General features: G+C 50.1%; 2 protein-coding genes across 2 annotated transcripts in view; both read left to right on the top strand.

Annotated features, from left to right (window-relative positions):
* Positions 1-2,990, top strand: part of LOC144674593 (transmembrane protein 17B-like) — a 9,491-nt gene extending 6,501 nt beyond the window's left edge. The window contains exon 4 of the mRNA XM_078535867.1: positions 2,337-2,990. Within this exon, the coding sequence (XP_078391993.1) occupies positions 2,337-2,693 (357 nt within the window). The 3' untranslated portion in view covers positions 2,694-2,990. The remainder of the gene's footprint in view (positions 1-2,336) is intronic.
* A 5,064-nt stretch (positions 2,991-8,054) lies between these two features.
* Positions 8,055-10,252, top strand: LOC144674595 (putative G-protein coupled receptor 139). The gene is made up of 2 exons (XM_078535868.1): positions 8,055-8,121; positions 9,342-10,252. The coding sequence occupies exons 1-2, from the start codon at positions 8,055-8,057 to the stop codon at positions 10,250-10,252; spliced, it is 978 nt and encodes a 325-aa protein (XP_078391994.1).
* The last annotated feature ends 6,853 nt before the right edge of the window (positions 10,253-17,105 follow it).

Raw genomic sequence — 17,105 nt, 5'->3', positions numbered from 1 at the left:
GCTCTGTGTCTCTCCCCCTCGCTCTGTGTCTCTCCCCCTCGCTCTGTGTCTCTCCCCCTCGCTCTGTGTCTCTCCCCCTCGCTCTGTGTCTCTCCCCCTCGCTCTGTGTCTCTCCCCCTCGCTCTGTGTCTCTCCCCCTCGCTCTGTGTCTCTCCCCCTCGCTCTGTGTCTCTCCCCCTCGCTCTGTGTCTCTCCCCCTCGCTCTGTGTCTCTCCCCCTCGCTCTGTGTCTCTCCCCCTCGCTCTGTGTCTCTCCCCCTCGCTCTGTGTCTCTCCCCCTCGCTCTGTGTCTCTCCCCCTCGCTCTGTGTCTCTCCCCCTCGCTCTGTGTCTCTCCCCCTCGCTCTGTGTCTCTCCCCCTCGCTCTGTGTCTCTCCCCCTCGCTCTGTGTCTCTCCCCCTCGCTCTGTGTCTCTCCCCCTCGCTCTGTGTCTCTCCCCCTCGCTCTGTGTCTCTCCCCCTCGCTCTGTGTCTCTCCCCCTCGCTCTGTGTCTCTCCCCCTCGCTCTGTGTCTCTCCCCCTCGCTCTGTGTCTCTCCCCCTCGCTCTGTGTCTCTCCCCCTCGCTCTGTGTCTCTCCCCCTCGCTCTGTGTCTCTCCCCCTCGCTCTGTGTCTCTCCCCCTCGCTCTGTGTCTCTCCCCCTCGCTCTGTGTCTCTCCCCCTCGCTCTGTGTCTCTCCCCCTCGCTCTGTGTCTCTCCCCCTCGCTCTGTGTCTCTCCCCCTCGCTCTGTGTCTCTCCCCCTCGCTCTGTGTCTCTCCCCCTCGCTCTGTGTCTCTCCCCCTCGCTCTGTGTCTCTCCCCCTCGCTCTGTGTCTCTCCCCCTCGCTCTGTGTCTCTCCCCCTCGCTCTGTGTCTCTCCCCCTCGCTCTGTGTCTCTCCCCCTCGCTCTGTGTCTCTCCCCCTCGCTCTGTGTCTCTCCCCCTCGCTCTGTGTCTCTCCCCCTCGCTCTGTGTCTCTCCCCCTCGCTCTGTGTCTCTCCCCCTCGCTCTGTGTCTCTCCCCCTCGCTCTGTGTCTCTCCCCCTCGCTCTGTGTCTCTCCCCCTCGCTCTGTGTCTCTCCCCCTCGCTCTGTGTCTCTCCCCCTCGCTCTGTGTCTCTCCCCCTCGCTCTGTGTCTCTCCCCCTCGCTCTGTGTCTCTCCCCCTCGCTCTGTGTCTCTCCCCCTCGCTCTGTGTCTCTCCCCCTCGCTCTGTGTCTCTCCCCCTCGCTCTGTGTCTCTCCCCCTCGCTCTGTGTCTCTCCCCCTCGCTCTGTGTCTCTCCCCCTCGCTCTGTGTCTCTCCCCCTCGCTCTGTGTCTCTCCCCCTCGCTCTGTGTCTCTCCCCCTCGCTCTGTGTCTCTCCCCCTCGCTCTGTGTCTCTCCCCCTCGCTCTGTGTCTCTCCCCCTCGCTCTGTGTCTCTCCCCCTCGCTCTGTGTCTCTCCCCCTCGCTCTGTGTCTCTCCCCCTCGCTCTGTGTCTCTCCCCCTCGCTCTGTGTCTCTCCCCCTCGCTCTGTGTCTCTCCCCCTCGCTCTGTGTCTCTCCCCCTCGCTCTGTGTCTCTCCCCCTCGCTCTGTGTCTCTCCCCCTCGCTCTGTGTCTCTCCCCCTCGCTCTGTGTCTCTCCCCCTCGCTCTGTGTCTCTCCCCCTCGCTCTGTGTCTCTCCCCCTCGCTCTGTGTCTCTCCCCCTCGCTCTGTGTCTCTCCCCCTCGCTCTGTGTCTCTCCCCCTCGCTCTGTGTCTCTCCCCCTCGCTCTGTGTCTCTCCCCCTCGCTCTGTGTCTCTCCCCCTCGCTCTGTGTCTCTCCCCCTCGCTCTGTGTCTCTCCCCCTCGCTCTGTGTCTCTCCCCCTCGCTCTGTGTCTCTCCCCCTCGCTCTGTGTCTCTCCCCCTCGCTCTGTGTCTCTCCCCCTCGCTCTGTGTCTCTCCCCCTCGCTCTGTGTCTCTCCCCCTCGCTCTGTGTCTCTCCCCCTCGCTCTGTGTCTCTCCCCCTCGCTCTGTGTCTCTCCCCCTCGCTCTGTGTCTCTCCCCCTCGCTCTGTGTCTCTCCCCCTCGCTCTGTGTCTCTCCCCCTCGCTCTGTGTCTCTCCCCCTCGCTCTCTGTCTCTCCCCCTCGCTCTCTGTCTCTCCCCCTCGCTCTCTGTCTCTCCCCCTCGCTCTGTGTCTCTCCCCCTCGCTCTGTGTCTCTCCCCCTCGCTCTCTGTCTCTCCCCCTCGCTCTCTGTCTCTCCCCCTCGCTCTGTGTCTCTCCCCCTCGCTCTCTGTCTCTCCCCCTCGCTCTCTGTCTCTCCCCCTCTCTGTGGGTGAGGGCCTGCCAATGGTATTATCAGTCTGTCTGACTCTCCCTTTTCTCCCTCTCTCTCTGCCTCCAGGTGCCCGAGTTGGCTGGTTTCTGGTTACTGACCCTGTTGCTACAAATTCCCATGACCCTGTTCGGCATGAGTAACCCCCACTTGGTGGAGCTGCCTCTCGACTATGGAGTGAACATCATCTACCTGGCCATGCTGGGGACTGAGAGTCTCCTGACCTTCAGGACTCTGCGCCACATGGTCAAACAACTGGAGCTGCGATTCCACATGACTCACTTTGACAGCCTGGAGGAGACACATTATCCCCAGGCGAGAATCAGCCAGACAGCAACTCAGGCCCAGCCATTTCCCAGGACGGCCAGCACAGAGTCTGAGGGTCTGACTGGCCTGGGCGGGTTAAACTGGGGCCACACAGCCTGAGGCAAGGAGACAAACAGCTGGTGCTTTCCACAGTGGATCAGCATCATCCCACAGGGACAATCTCTGGTGTATCACAGTCTCCTCTCTCTCTCAGGGAGATATCTGTACACTGACTGGTGTATCACAGTCTCCTCTCTCTCTCAGGGAGATATCTGTACACTGACTGGTGTCTCTCAGTCCCTCTCTCTCTCAGGGAGATATCTGTACACTGACTGGTGTCTCTCAGTCCCTCTCTCTCTCTCAGGGAGATATCTGTACACTGACTGGTGTCTCTCAGTCCCCTCTCTCTCTCTCAGGGAGATATCTGTACACTGACTGGTGTCTCTCAGTCCCTCTCTCTCTCAGGGAGATATCTGTACACTGACTGGTGTCTCTCAGTCCCTCTCTCAGGGAGATATCTGTACACTGACTGGTGTCTCTCAGTCCCCTCTCTCTCTCAGGGAGATATCTGTACACTGACTGGTGTTTCTCAGTCCCCTCTCTCTCTCAGGGAGATATCTGTACACTGACTGGTGTCTCTCAGTCCCTCTCTCTCTCAGGGAGATGTCTGTACACTGACTGGTGTCTCTCAGTCCCTCTCTCTCAGGGAGATATCTGTACACTGACTGGTGTCTCTCAGTCCCTCTTTCTCAGGGAGATATCTGTACACTGACTGGTGTCTCTCAGTCCCCTCTCTCTCTCAGGGAGATATCTGTACACTGACTGGTGTCTCTCAGTCCCCTCTCTCTCTCAGGGAGATATCTGTACACTGACTGGTGTCTCTCAGTCCCCTCTCTCTCTCAGGGAGATATCTGTACACTGACTGGTGTCTCTCAGTCCCCTCTCTCTCTCTCAGGGAGATATCTGTACACTGACTGGTGTCTCTCAGTCCCCTCTCTCTCTCAGGGAGATATCTGTACACTGACTGGTGTCTCTCAGTCCCCTCTCTCTCTCTCAGGGAGATATCTGTACACTGACTGGTGTCTCTCAGTCCCCTCTCTCTCTCTCAGGGAGATATCTGTACACTGACTGGTGTCTCTCAGTCCCTCTCTCTCAGGGAGATATCTGTACACTGACTGGTGTCTCTCAGTCCCTCTCTCTCTCAGGGAGATGTCTGTACACTGACTGGTGTCTCTCAGTCCCTCTCTCTCTCAGGGAGATATCTGTACACTGACTGGTGTCTCTCAGTCCCTCTCTCTCTCAGGGAGATATCTGTACACTACTGGTGTCTCTCAGTCCCTCTCTCTCAGGGAGATATCTGTACACTGACTGGTGTCTCTCAGTCCCCTCTCTCTCAGGGAGATATCTGTACACTGACTGGTGTCTCTCAGTCCCCTCTCTCTCTCAGGAAGATATCTGTACACTGACTGGTGTCTCTCAGTCCCCTCTCTCTCAGGGAGATATCTGTACACTGACTGGTGTCTCTCAGTCCCCTCTCTCTCTCTCAGGGAGATATCTGTACACTGACTGGTGTCTCTCAGTCCCCTCTCTCTCTCTCAGGGAGATATCTCTGAGACTGAGACTGTGCACCGTTCTTCACGTCTGCTCTAGATAGACTGGGGTTATTTTCCCAGGAGCAGAGGAGATTGAGGGGGGACATGATTGAGGTGAATAAAATTATGAGGGGCGTAGATAGGGTAGACAGGAAGGAACTTTTCCCCTTGGTGGAGGGATCAATAACCAGGGGGCATAGATTTAAGGTAAGGGGCAGGAGGTTTAGAGGGGACGTGAGAAAGAATTTTTTCACCCAGAGGGTGGTGGGAATCTGGAACTCACTGCCTGAAAGGGGGTTAGAGGCAGAAACCCTCATAACATGTAAGAACCCACTGACACTGAACCCCCAAAACCCACTCACACAGAACCCCCAAACCCCACCAACACTTAAGCCTGAAATCTCACTCACAATGAACCCCCACAGTTCAGTGTTAGTGGGATTTGGGGGTTCAGTGTTAGTTGGTTCATTGTTAGTGAGATTTGGGGGTTCAGTGTTAGTGAGATTTGGGGGTTCAGTGTTAGTGGAATTTGGGGGTTCAGTGTTAGTTGGTTCAGTGTTAGTGAGATTTGGGGATTCATTGTTACTTGTTTCAGTGTTTGTGGGATTTGGGGGTTCAGTGTTAGTTGGTTCAGTGTTTGTGGGATTTGGGGGTTCAGTGTTAGTTGGTTCAGTGTTTGTGGGATTTGGGGGTTCAGTGATAGTGGGGTTTCAGGCCTAAGTATTAGTGGGATTTTGGGGTTCAGTGCTAATGGGATTTGGGTGTTCTGTATTAATGGGATTTGGGGGTTCCGTGTTAATGGGATTTGGGGGTTCAGTGCTAATGGGATTTGGGTGTTCCGTATTAATGGGATTTGGGGGTTCAGTTTTAGTGGGATTTGGGGGTTCAGTGTGAGGGGTTTCAGGCCTATGTGTTGGTGGGGTTTGTGGGTTCCATGTTAGCAGGATATGCGGGTTCACTCCCTCTCACTCTCTCTGTTTCTCTCTCTCTTGTTCCCTCTATCTCTCACTCTTGCTCCCTCTCTGCCTCACCATCTCTCTTTCTTTCTCGCTCATTCTCTCTCGCTTCCTCTATTTCTCTCTCTTGCTCCCTCTATCTCTCTCGTGTTCTATCTCTGTCTCGCTTGCTCTCTCTCTCGCTGTCTCTCGCTCTGTCTCTCTCTCTCTGTCTCACGCTCCCTCTCTTTCTCTCTCTCACCCTCTCTCGCTCCCTCTTTCTCTGTTTCGCTCTCTCTGTCTCCCTCGCTCTCTGTCTCTATCTCCCTCTCTCACTCTCTCTGTCTCTCTCGATCCCTCTGTCTCTCTCTCTCTCCCTCTCTTTCACTCTCTCTCGCTCCCTCTCTCTGTCTCTCTCTCTCTCGCTTGCTCCCTCTGTCTCTCTCTCTCTATCGCTCCCTCTATCCCTCTCGCTCTCTCTTGCTCGCTCTTGCTGTATTTCTCTCTGTCTCTCTCTCTGTCTCTCGCTCTCTCTCCCTCTCTGTCTCTCTCTCACTTGCTCTCCCTTGCTCTCTCTCACTCTCCTATCTCTATCACTGTCTCGCTCTCCCTCTCTCTCTCTCCCTCTGTCTCTCCCTCTTTCTTTCCTATCTTCCTATTTAGTGGCTGAATGTTCACAGCCAAGTGAAGAATATCACTGTTACCATATGAGATCAAGGGATGTGAAGGGTTCTCAAAATACCCACATTTTTCATATCATCAACAAGGATATGACTTATGGACATTTACCTGAAACCAGACAATGAGAGGAGACAGATTACACATTCTTCCCTTTAAAACAATCAACACGAAACTAAAGCCCATCAAAATCTTGTATAAATAATCGCTACTAACTACGGGGGCTGGAAGACCACAATCAATGCAATTATGCGAACCCATCAATACTCCACATGTACAACGGCTTCCAGTTCAAGACTAGTTACGGGGACAGGAAGACAATGATAAACATCATGCGAGCCCATTAAAAACAACGAGACAACAATCACCTGGGGAAGCCCACCAAAATCAAACAAAAAACGAACCTTGATTTGGATTGATATAAGAAATTTTTTTAAAAAACAGTATAACTGGGCCAGGAGATCTGAAGTGAGCAGTTTTTGGGAGACACAGAAGGGTAAGCCGTTTTGAAAGCTGACACAGGGCAGGGAGTGGTTTCGAAGCTGAGTTGAAGTGGGAGCTGAGCCAAGCGGAGGGAGGAGATCTGGAGGTTTGCAGGCCCGCAGGCAACATCGCGGTGAGGGGCACGGGGTGGCAGGCTCAACCGAAGACAAGGCCGCAATCGCAGCCCTCCACGAAGATCGACCACCCACAACCACTCCCTCCACGAAGATCGATCACCCACAACCGTGTCCTCCACGAAGATCGACCACCCACAACCGCAGCCCCCCACGATCGACCACCCACAACCGCACCCTCCACGAAGATCGACCACCCACAACCACAGCCCCCCACGATCGACCACCCACAACCACAGCCCCCAACGAAAATCGACCAGCCACAGCCCCCCACGATCGACCACCCACAACCGCACCCTCCACGAAGATCGACCACCCACAACCACAGCCCCCCACGAAGATCGACCACCCACAACCACACCCTCCACAATCGACCACCCACAACCACACCCTCCACAATCGACCACCCACAACCGCGCCCCCCACGAAGATCGACCACCCACAACCAGACCCTCCACGAAGATCGACCACCCACAACCACCCCCTCCACAAAGATCGACCACCCACACCCTCACCCTCCACGATCGACCACCCACAACCACAGCCCCCCCAAGAAGATCGACCACCCACAACCACAGCCCCCCCACGAAGATCGACCACCCACAACCAGACCCTCCACGAAGATCGACCACCCACAACCACAGCCCCCCCACGAAGATCGACCACCCACAACCAGACCCTCCACGAAGATCGACCACCCACAACCACACCCTCCACAAAGATCGACCACCCACAACCACAGCCCCCCCACGAAGATCGACCACCCACAACCACAGCCCCCCCACTAAGATCGACCACCCACAACCACAGCGCCCCCCACGAAGATCGACCACCCACAACCACCCCCACCATCCAACTGAAGACCCTTCGCAGATTCCACAGACCAGGACCACGTGGGGACGGCAGGCCCCAGAGGACACAAAGAGCGTACCCCAAAACTGCAACCGGCTTACCTGACTGGATTGCGAACTGTCAAGGAATCCTGGTTGGTGAGCATGATCCCTGACCTCTCCTGGTTCAATTCAGTTAGGTTTTGGGGATGGGACAAGGGTAAGGGGATTAGTAGCGTGATTTTCCCTCGTTTTGCCGTGTGTTCCCCATTCTTAACGAAGTGTACTTTGTAGGTCTGTATAATCTCAGTGTAATCCGAATGTTATAAGTTCATTTGTGACTTCAATAAACCCAGTTTTTTCTTGCACCAAAGCCAGTTGTCTGCTGCACTTTGTCACAACCCCCAAATAAGTCCAAGGTCTCGAACCCAGGGAGTGGGAGCGATTTGAACCACTCAGAGGTCAGAGGTGAAGCTGACACACACACACACACACACCACCCCCTACATGATGGGACTGATCTTGTTTGATGGTCAGTCCATTGGTGGATGAAAGCAGATTCTAATTTTAATGATCAATTCGTGTGACCAGGATTTTCCAGACTTTGGAGCTATTGGATTCAATCTCAAAAACAAAACAAAGTTTTCACAACAGGGACTGAACACGCTCTCGATATCTGCTTGTTCATTTGAGAAAAGTGTCTCAACCTCTCTATCCCCGAGGCGATCCCATAGGGTATAAATTAAGAGGATCTGGGACTGTATGAGCTCACAGTTAAGTACAGAGAGATTGCCTTAAGCACCCAGGGAGAGATCACTTCACACAGAATATGCTTCTCCCAATTCAAGTCGCTCAGAAAATATATTACATGATCGTTGCTGTTATTGGTGTTCAAGGTAAGTGACTATAACCATGGAAGCTGTGCGTGCCCCTCTCTGGATTTATTTGTGGTTGATAATGTTAAATGTGGATCCAGTGTCCACAGTATCCAGACACCGACCTGTGATATCGCCTCACTACACAGGAGGTTCAAAAAGTTGTTGCAACATTAATTGACTGAAATGAATATTTCTGTTTAAGTCCCATAGCCAAGTGAAATGATCACATTTAGTGCAATACTCTAGAATATGGTCAGCGGAATCAGTGCTGGAAACAGTTGTGGATATTTGTAGAGGGGACATGAGTCATTGTGCAATTTTACTGTGTGTGGATCCACAACCAAAAAGCTACACCTGACCTCACTGTCTTACTGGGAGCACCTGTGAGTGCACAATAGGACTGAGCGTGGACCATTAATTGAGTAAAATAAGCGTCGCTTTTTAATACATTTTGAAATGTTTATTTTAGGTCATTGACCTCTCCATCCCATTGAACTGACGCTTCTTCCACAGATGGTAATAAGTTGCAAAGGGGTCACAATTGTTGAAGTTTCGCTATAAGAGAAACTGAAATCCATCAACATTTTTCCATTTTCTGTTGAACTACATAAACAGAAACGTTATTTAACTATTTACTGACAGTTACCCAGCAGGTCAGCAACAGTATCAATAATGCTCAATATTTACATTCAATATTGATTGATTTAAATCAATATTTAACAGTATCAAATTGTCAGTATCATGGGGAACCTTTATTCTGAGTATAGTTATTGGAAACACTCTACTTGTTATAACGCTAATACACCCCCTTCCCCCAACACATCTTTGACAAACTGTGAGTCATGAGTGCTGAGTTTTATTATCTGTCTATTTCTCATGATTAATATTCGACTTAATGTGTAGGAATTGGGTCAGCACTCTTTATGAAGGGACTGAGAGAGAAAATAACAACAATAACAGACATGTTGTCCTGACATCAGTGGTAGGGAAATACTCGGATCTATTAAAATGATGTGCACCGGGCACTTAGAAATTGGGGGTAAGATTCGGAAGAGTCGACATTGATTTTGAAAGGGAAATCATGTTTGACAAATCTCTGATTTTTAAAAAAAATTATTGACCGACCCAAACCCAACCCACACTTTTATGGTCCTGAAATCCTGTCATTATCGTCTAGCTCAGAGACAGAGAATGTTCGTACAGTAATGTCCATCTATTTTCCCTTTTCTCTCTTACAGTTAATTTACTGGCAATTGTGATCCTGTCCAGGGGAAAGTGTGGTCTCTCCATCTGCATCACTCGTTACCTGGTGGCCATGGCAACGGCGGATCTACTGGTCATCATCACTGAGGTCATACTGTTTCAGGTCAATTTTTATTACTTCCCAAGGTGTTTCCTGGACATCACCCCTGTGTGTACTGTTACCTATATCCTGCGACGTGCAGTCATAGACTGTTCAGTCTGGTTCACCGTCACTTTCTCCTTTGACCGATTTGTGGCCATTTGTTGCCAGAAGCTAAAAACAAAATATTGCACTGGGAAAACTGCGGCTGTGGTTCCAGCATCGACTGGCATTCTGCTCTGTGCTAAGAACATCCCCTTCTACTTTACATTTGAAGCTGGAATGATAATTGACAATGTACCGTGGCTCTGTTATGATAATCCAAGCTATTATACTGATCCCGGATGGATTGGATTTGACTGGTTTGACACAGTTTTAACCCCACTGATCCCATTCGCTTTCATCCTGTTGCTCAACACCCTGACAGTCAGACACATTTTAGTGGCCAGTCGTGTCCGTAAGGGGCTGAGGGGTCAGAGCAAGGGAGAAAATCACAGTGACCCAGAGATGGAGAGCAGAAGGAAGTCTGTGATTTTACTCTTCACCATATCCGGCAGCTTCATATTCCTGTGGTTGCTGTTCGTTATCGATTTCTTATATTACACCATCACAGGAACAGACATCAATTATTATACTGTACCGGAATATACATTTCAACAATTCGGGTATATGCTGCGGAATTTGAGTTGCTGCACAAACACATTTATTTATGGGGTGACTCAGTCCAGGTTCAGAGAGCAGGTCAAGAGAGCCGCCAAATACCCAGTTACATCGATTATTCGGTTAATGAACAAACAGAATAAATGAAAGCAGGTCCATGGCAGGTTCCAGTCCATTCAGAGAAGATTGATCCCCAAAACTCGCAATGGACACATGACCAAGATCGGTGCAGGGCCGGGTGGGTTTGTGTTGGTCGGAGGGCTGGAGGAATTCCTTTTGAACGCGCTGCCTGAGGTGGGGCGGCAGAGGCATAAGCCCTCACAACATTTACAAAGTGTTTCCATGGGCACTTGAAGGGCTGTAGCACACAGGGCTAGGGGGCCAAGTGCTGGGAAATGGGATTAGGATAGATAGAGGCTGGATGGCCGGCACGGACACGATGGGCCGAAGGGCCTGTTTCTGTGCTGGATAAGTCTATGAGCATTTTTTTTCAAATCAGGGAGATTCAAGTTCGGTCTGTCCGCAAGCATATCCCAGACCTCCCTGTCGCTTGCCATTTTAACACTCCACCCTGCTCTCTTGCCCACATGTCTGTCCTTGGCCCGCTGCAATATTCCAGTGAAGCTCAACGCAAACTGGAGGAACAGGACCTCATCTTCCGACTCGGCACTTTACAGCCTTCCGGACTGAATATTGAATTCAAACAATTTGTGATCATGAACTCTCTCCTCCATCCCCACCCCCTTTCCGATCCCCCTTTTTCCCAATAATTTATCATTTTTTTTACAACTGTATTTTTTTTCTTTTCCCTGCTATTTTTGAATTTATTTCGATCGATTGTTTCATCTCCACTGTTTAGTCTATTTCGATCCCTTCCCCCCACCCCACCCGCACTAGGGCCATCTGCCACTAGCTTGCTACCCTTAATGTCCCCATTAGCACAGCCTTTAGATAATATCACCACCGTCAACACCCCTTTGTCCTTTGGTCTACAACATCTTTGGCGATCTCTTCTTGGCCTCCACCTATCACTGGCCCCCTATCCAGCTCTACCTGTCCCACCCGCCTTCTACCAGCTTATATCTCATCTCATTCCTATATGTCTTAGTCCTGATGAAGGGTCACTCAGACTCGAAACGTTAACTGTTTCCCTCCCCGCAGACGCTGTCCGACCTGCTGAGTTTTTCCAGCTATTTTTGTTCTTGTTTTAGATTCAGATTCAATGGACCCAACAAATCCACCTTCAACAAACCCACCCCTCCTCCCCCCCCCCACCCTCCTGTTGACCCTGTTAGCCCCCCCTGTCCTTTGACCCTTGCCCCCTCCTTGTTGACACTGTTAGCCCCCCCTGTCCTTTGACCCTTGCCCCCTCCTTGTTGACACACAGCTAGCCCCGCCCCTCCCCCTGTCGTTTGACTCTTCAGTGGACCTGTCGGTCGAGCTGCGCCTGCGCGGGGCGCCTCTGTGCCCTCACTTCCTCTCTGTGATCTCACTTCCTTCCCTGCCCGTTGCCCTCTGGGAATTGTAGTCGCTCCCTCCCCCCGGAAGCGGCGGCAGCAGCTGCCACTGGTCAAGCCGAGCCAGGGCATTCCGTTCCGCTCGGAATCTCCCGGAGATTGATGATTAATCGCCGGGAACCCGCCGCATCCCCGACAGCAACAACAGTCAAACAAAACAAAAACCCCATTACCTTTTTCATCAAGGCGACGGCGGGAGGAGGAGGGGGGGGCGGGAGGAGGAGGGGGGCGGGAGGGTTGCTCATTGACTGACAGTCAGGAATCAGCCAATGGAACGACGGAAGGCGGCTGCCCGTCCAATGGGTGCGACTGATCGGGATGATGGACAGTTTGGTCGACCAATGGGAAAGAGGGCGGGCATCGGGAGTCTCGCTGTCCAATGGGGGGGGGAACGAGCTATTAGGTTGATAGGCAGGAGGACTGGCCAATAGCAGGAGCGTTATCGGGTGGTATCGTGCCCATTCGTCGCGTGGCCTGCCGATGATGGACAACCCAATGGAAGGTGAGTGATGAGGGAGGGCCTCGCTGACCAGTTGTGAAACGGTCGGGATTCTGCTCCAATCGCTGCGAGGGTTAGAGATGATTGACAGTTTGACTGGCCAATAGTAAGGCAGTAATTGAACGGGGCTTGTGTAGGGAGGGGGATCGCCATCCGGTCGGTGCGATGAATGACAGTTCGCTTGGCCAATGGGCAGTGGAGGGTTGCGGAGGTTTCTCTTTGTCCAATAGGAAAACGGGGAGGCCATTCGTTGCGCGGATGAGTGCTGATGGACATGTGGTCTGACCAATGGGAGAGGAGGGGGCGGGGCGGACTATTCCCGCCCCCCCCCCACCCCCCCTCCAGCTCCAAGATGCTGGAAATCTGAAATAAAAAAACTATAGAAAATGCTGGAAATATTCAGCTTCTGTGGAGAGAGAGAAACAGGGTCTTCGCTTCAGCTCGGTGACCGTTGGTCAGAAACTTGATGAGCAATTGGTCATCGAGCTGAAATGGTGTTTTTCTCTCTCTCTCTCTCTCCGGCCTGATGAATATTGACAACATTTTCTGTTTCTATTTCAAAATAAAGCCCTTATCGAGCCCCGGTCCGGTGAAATGGGTTTATACAGCACAGAAACAGGCCCTTCGAGCATCTATCTATCTATCCTAATCCCATTTTCCAGCCCTTGGTCCGTAGCCCTGTGTGCTACGGCATTTCAAGTGCTCATCTAAATACTTCTTAATTGTTGTGAGAGTTCCTGCCTCTACCTCGCCCCCCTCAGGCAGTGTGTTCCAGATTCCAAACGCCCTTTGGGTGAAAAATCTTTTCCTCAAATCCCCTCTAACCCTCCCGCCCCCCACCCCCCCTACTTTACCCTAAATTGATGCCCCCTTGGTTATTGGCACCTCCGCTGAAGCAGGTTTGATCAATGATCTCAGAGTAAAAAGATCCCCGAGGAAACAGTGACCATAACATTATGGTGGAATTTAGCATTCAGCCGGAGAGTGAGAAACTTAGTTGGGAAACAACTGTGCTAAACTTAAATAAGGGTAATTACAAAGGAATGTAGGGCAGAGTTGGCTGGAGTGGACTGGGAAAGGAGTTTAACAGAAAAGATGGTTGATGAACAATGGCAGATGTTTAAGAAAATTGCTCATGACTCACAACAAAGGTATATCCCAGTGAGAAAGAAGGATTGTAGGAAGGGGATAAACCAACCATGGTTAACCAAGGAAGTTAACGATGGTATCAAAGGAAAGAAAAAACATACAATGTGGCAAAGATTAGTGGTAAGGCAGAGGATTGGGAAAGTTTTAAAAACCAACAGAAGATGACCAAAAAAATAATAAAGAGGGAGATAATAAACTTGAGCAAGTAATATAAAAATGGACAGTAAGAGCTTCTTTAAATAAATAAAAAGGAAGAGAGAGGCCAAAGTCAAAATGGGCCCCTTAGAGAATGAGGCTGGGGAAATAATAATGGGGAACCAGGAAATGGCAGAGGAGTTGAATAAATAGTTTACATCAGTCTTCACGGTAGAAGGCACGAATAGCATTCCAAAAATACTAAATAATCAAGGGGCAAAAGGGGAGGAGGAAATAAATACAATAGCTATCACTAGAGAAAAAGTACTAGGGAAACTAATGGGGCTAAAGGCCGATAAGTTCCCTGGACCTGATGGGTTGCATCCTAGGATTTAAAGGAAGTAGCTACAAAGATAGTGGATGCACTGGTAGTAATCTTCCAAGAATCCTTAGATTCTGGAAAAGTCCCAGAGTATTGGAAAACTGCCAATGTAACACCCTTATTCAAAAAGGGAGACAGACAAAAAACAGGTAACTCTAGTCCAGTTAGCTTCTGTCATTGGGAAAATGTTAAGAGTCTATTACAAAGGATGTAATAGCAGAGCATTTAGAAATACATAAGATAATCAAGCAGAGTCAGCATGGCTTCATGAAGTGAAAATCATGCCGGACAAATTTATTAGAATTCTTTAAGGGGGTAACAATAGATAAAGGGGAGCCAGTAATATATTTGAATTTCCAAAAGGTGTTTGATAAGGTACCACACATAAGGCTACTTAATAAGATAGGAGCCTATGGTATTGGGGGTAGTATATACGCATGGATAGAGGATCGGCTAACTAATAGAAGACACAGAGTTGGGATAAAGGGGGGGCATTTTCAGGATGGTAATCTGTAACTAGTGGAGTGCCACAGGGATCAGTGCTGGGGCCTCAATTATTTACAATATATCTAAACGACTTGGATGAGGGAAGTGAATGTACTATCACCAAGTTTGCAGATGACACAAAAATAGGTGGGAAGGTAAGTGGTGAGGATGACACAAAGAGTCTACAGAGGGATAGAGAGGTTAAGTGAGTGGGCAAAAACTTGGCAGATGGAATATAAAGTGGGAAAATGTGAGGTTATGCACTTTGGCAGGAAGAATAGAGGAGCTGAATATTATTTAAATGGAGAAAGGCTGCAGCAGAGGGTTTTGGGGGTCCTTGTGCATGAATCACAAAAAGCTAACCTACACGTTCAACAGGTAATAGGGAAGGCTAATGGAATGTTGGCCTTTATTCCAAAGGGAATGGAGTATAAAAATAGGGAAGTCTTGCTAAAACTATACAAGGCACTAGTTAGACCACACCTAGAAAACAATTTTGGTCCCCTTATGTAAGGAAAGATATACTGGCATTGGAGGCAGTCCAGAGAAGGTTCACTAGGTTGATCCCGGGTATGGAGGGATTTTCTTATGAGGAGAGGTTGAGTAGGTTGGGCCTGTACTCATTGGAGTTTAGAAGAATGAGAGGCGACCTTATTGAAACATATAAGATTCTCAGGGGGCTTGACAGGGTAGATGCTGAGAGGTTGTTTCCCCTTGTGGGAGAGTCTAGGACCAGAGGGCATAATCTCAGAGTGAGGGGGCCCCCATTTAAAACAGAGATTATTTACAATATATTCTTCTCTCAGAGGGTTGTGAACCTGTGGAATTCTTTACCACAGAGGGCTGTAGAGGCTGGGTCATTAAGTATATTCAAGGCTGAGATAGACAGATTTTTAATCAGTAAGGGAATCAAGGGTTATGGGGAAAAGGCAGGAAAGTGGAGTTGAGGATTATCAGATCAGCCACGATCTCACTGAATGGCAGAGCAGAATCGATGGGCTTAATGGCCTACTTCTGCTCCTATGTCTTATGGTCTTATGGTTAAGGGGAAAAGTTTCTTCCTCTCTACCATATCTATGCCCCTCATAATTTTGTATACATCCATCAGGCTCCCCATCTCAGCCTTCTCTGCTGTAAGGAAAACAACCCAAGCCGATCCAGACTCTCTTCGTAGATGGAACACTCCAGCCCAGGCAACATCATGTTGAATCTCCTCTGCACTCTCACCAGTGCAATCGCATCCTTCCTATAGTGTGGCGACCAGAACTGCACACAGTACTCCAGCTGTGGCCTTTAACTAGCATTTTATAAATCTGTTATTATACAGCAAAACAGAGCCTCATCCAGCGAAATATCTCCTTAGAAACCAGAGCAAAGTTACGACGCAGTAAAGGGGCCATTCAACCCATCGTGTCTGTGCTGGCTGGAAAGAGATGAAAAAGAAACTAGCCGCTCGTTTTAATCCCACATCCCAGCCCCTGGTCCGTATCCTTCCAGGTTCCAGATGCAGATCCAGGTACCGTTTAAACGAGTCGAGAGTTTCAACTTCAACCACCGAGTTAGGCAGGGAATTCCAGACGCCCACCGCCCTCTGGGCGAAAGTGTTTTTCCTCATGTCCCCTGTAATCCTTCTACCAACCACCTTAAATCTCTGCCCCCTGGTAATTGACCCCTCCGCTAGGGGGAAACAGGTCTTTCCTGTCTACCCTCTCTAGGCCCCTCATAAATTTATACACCTCAATTAGGTCACCCCTCAGCCTCCTCTGTTCCAAGGAAAACAACCCTAGCCTGTCCCATCTCTCCTCATAGCTGCAATTTTCAAGCCCTGGCAACATTCTTGTAAATCTCCTCTGCTCTCTCTCTCTTCAGGGCAATTATGTCCTTCCTGTAATGTGGTGACCAGAACTGTACCCGAAATTCCAGCTGTGGCCTAGCCAGCGTTTTATCCAGTTCCAGTATAACCTCCCTGCTCTTGTATTCAATACCTCGCCCAATAAAGGAAAGCATTCCATATGCTTTCTTTACCACCTTATCCACCTGTCCTACCACCCTCAGGGACCTGTGCACTCCAAGGTCTCTCACTTCCTCAACCCCTCTCAATATCTTCCTGTTTATTGAGTACTCCCTTGCTTTGTTTGTCCTCCCCAAATGCATTACCTGACGCTTTACCAGATTGAATTCCATTTGCCATTTTTCTGCCCACTCAACCAGACCATTGATATCGTTCTGGAGTTGACAGCTATCCCCTTCACTGTCAAATCCACGGCCAATTACTGTGTCATCTGCATATTTCTCAATCATACCTCCCACATATATGTTCAAATCATTACCATATACAACAAACAGCAAGGGCCCCAACACTGAGCCCTGTGCAACACCACTGGAAACATTTTCCATTCGCAAAAACATCCATCAACCTTTAACCTTTGTCTCCCGTCGCTCCACTGATTTTGGATCCGACTCACCACCTTCCCTGTATCCCATGGGATCTCACTTTCCTGACCAGTCAGCCATGTGGGACCTTGTCAAAGGCCTTACTGAAATCTATGTAGCAAACAGCCACTGCACTGCCCTCATCAATCCTCAGTGTTACAGCCTCAAAAAATTCTATTCAGTTAGACACGATTTTCCCTGAACAAAACCATGCTGACTGTCCCTGATAACCCCCCTGCCTTTCTCAGTGACAATATATCCTGTCTTTCAGAATTGTTTCCAATAATTGGCCCACCACTGAAGTGAGACTGACCGGCCTATAATTTTCTGGCCTATCCCTTGCACCCTTTTTAATTAATGGTGCAATATCCTTTCGTCAAGGCAGTGGGAGGAACGCAG

This window comes from Cetorhinus maximus, unplaced genomic scaffold, assembly GCF_964194155.1.
Source record: "Cetorhinus maximus unplaced genomic scaffold, sCetMax3.hap1.1 HAP1_SCAFFOLD_717, whole genome shotgun sequence".
Lineage (NCBI taxonomy): Eukaryota > Metazoa > Chordata > Chondrichthyes > Lamniformes > Cetorhinidae > Cetorhinus > Cetorhinus maximus.
Note: the sequence above shows the minus strand (reverse complement) of the source record. Positions and strands in the feature narration are given on the sequence as shown.

What these genes read in the sequence shown, in the direction of transcription:
- LOC144674595 (XM_078535868.1), top strand. Translation starts at nt 8,055, where the DNA reads ATGCTTCTCCCAATTCAAGTCGCTCAGAAAATATATTACATGATCGTT. An exon ending in TGCTGTTATTGGTGTTCAAG is followed by an intron (nt 8,122 to 9,341) that starts GTAAGTGACTAT and finishes TCTCTCTTACAG; the next exon opens with TTAATTTACTGGCAATTGTG.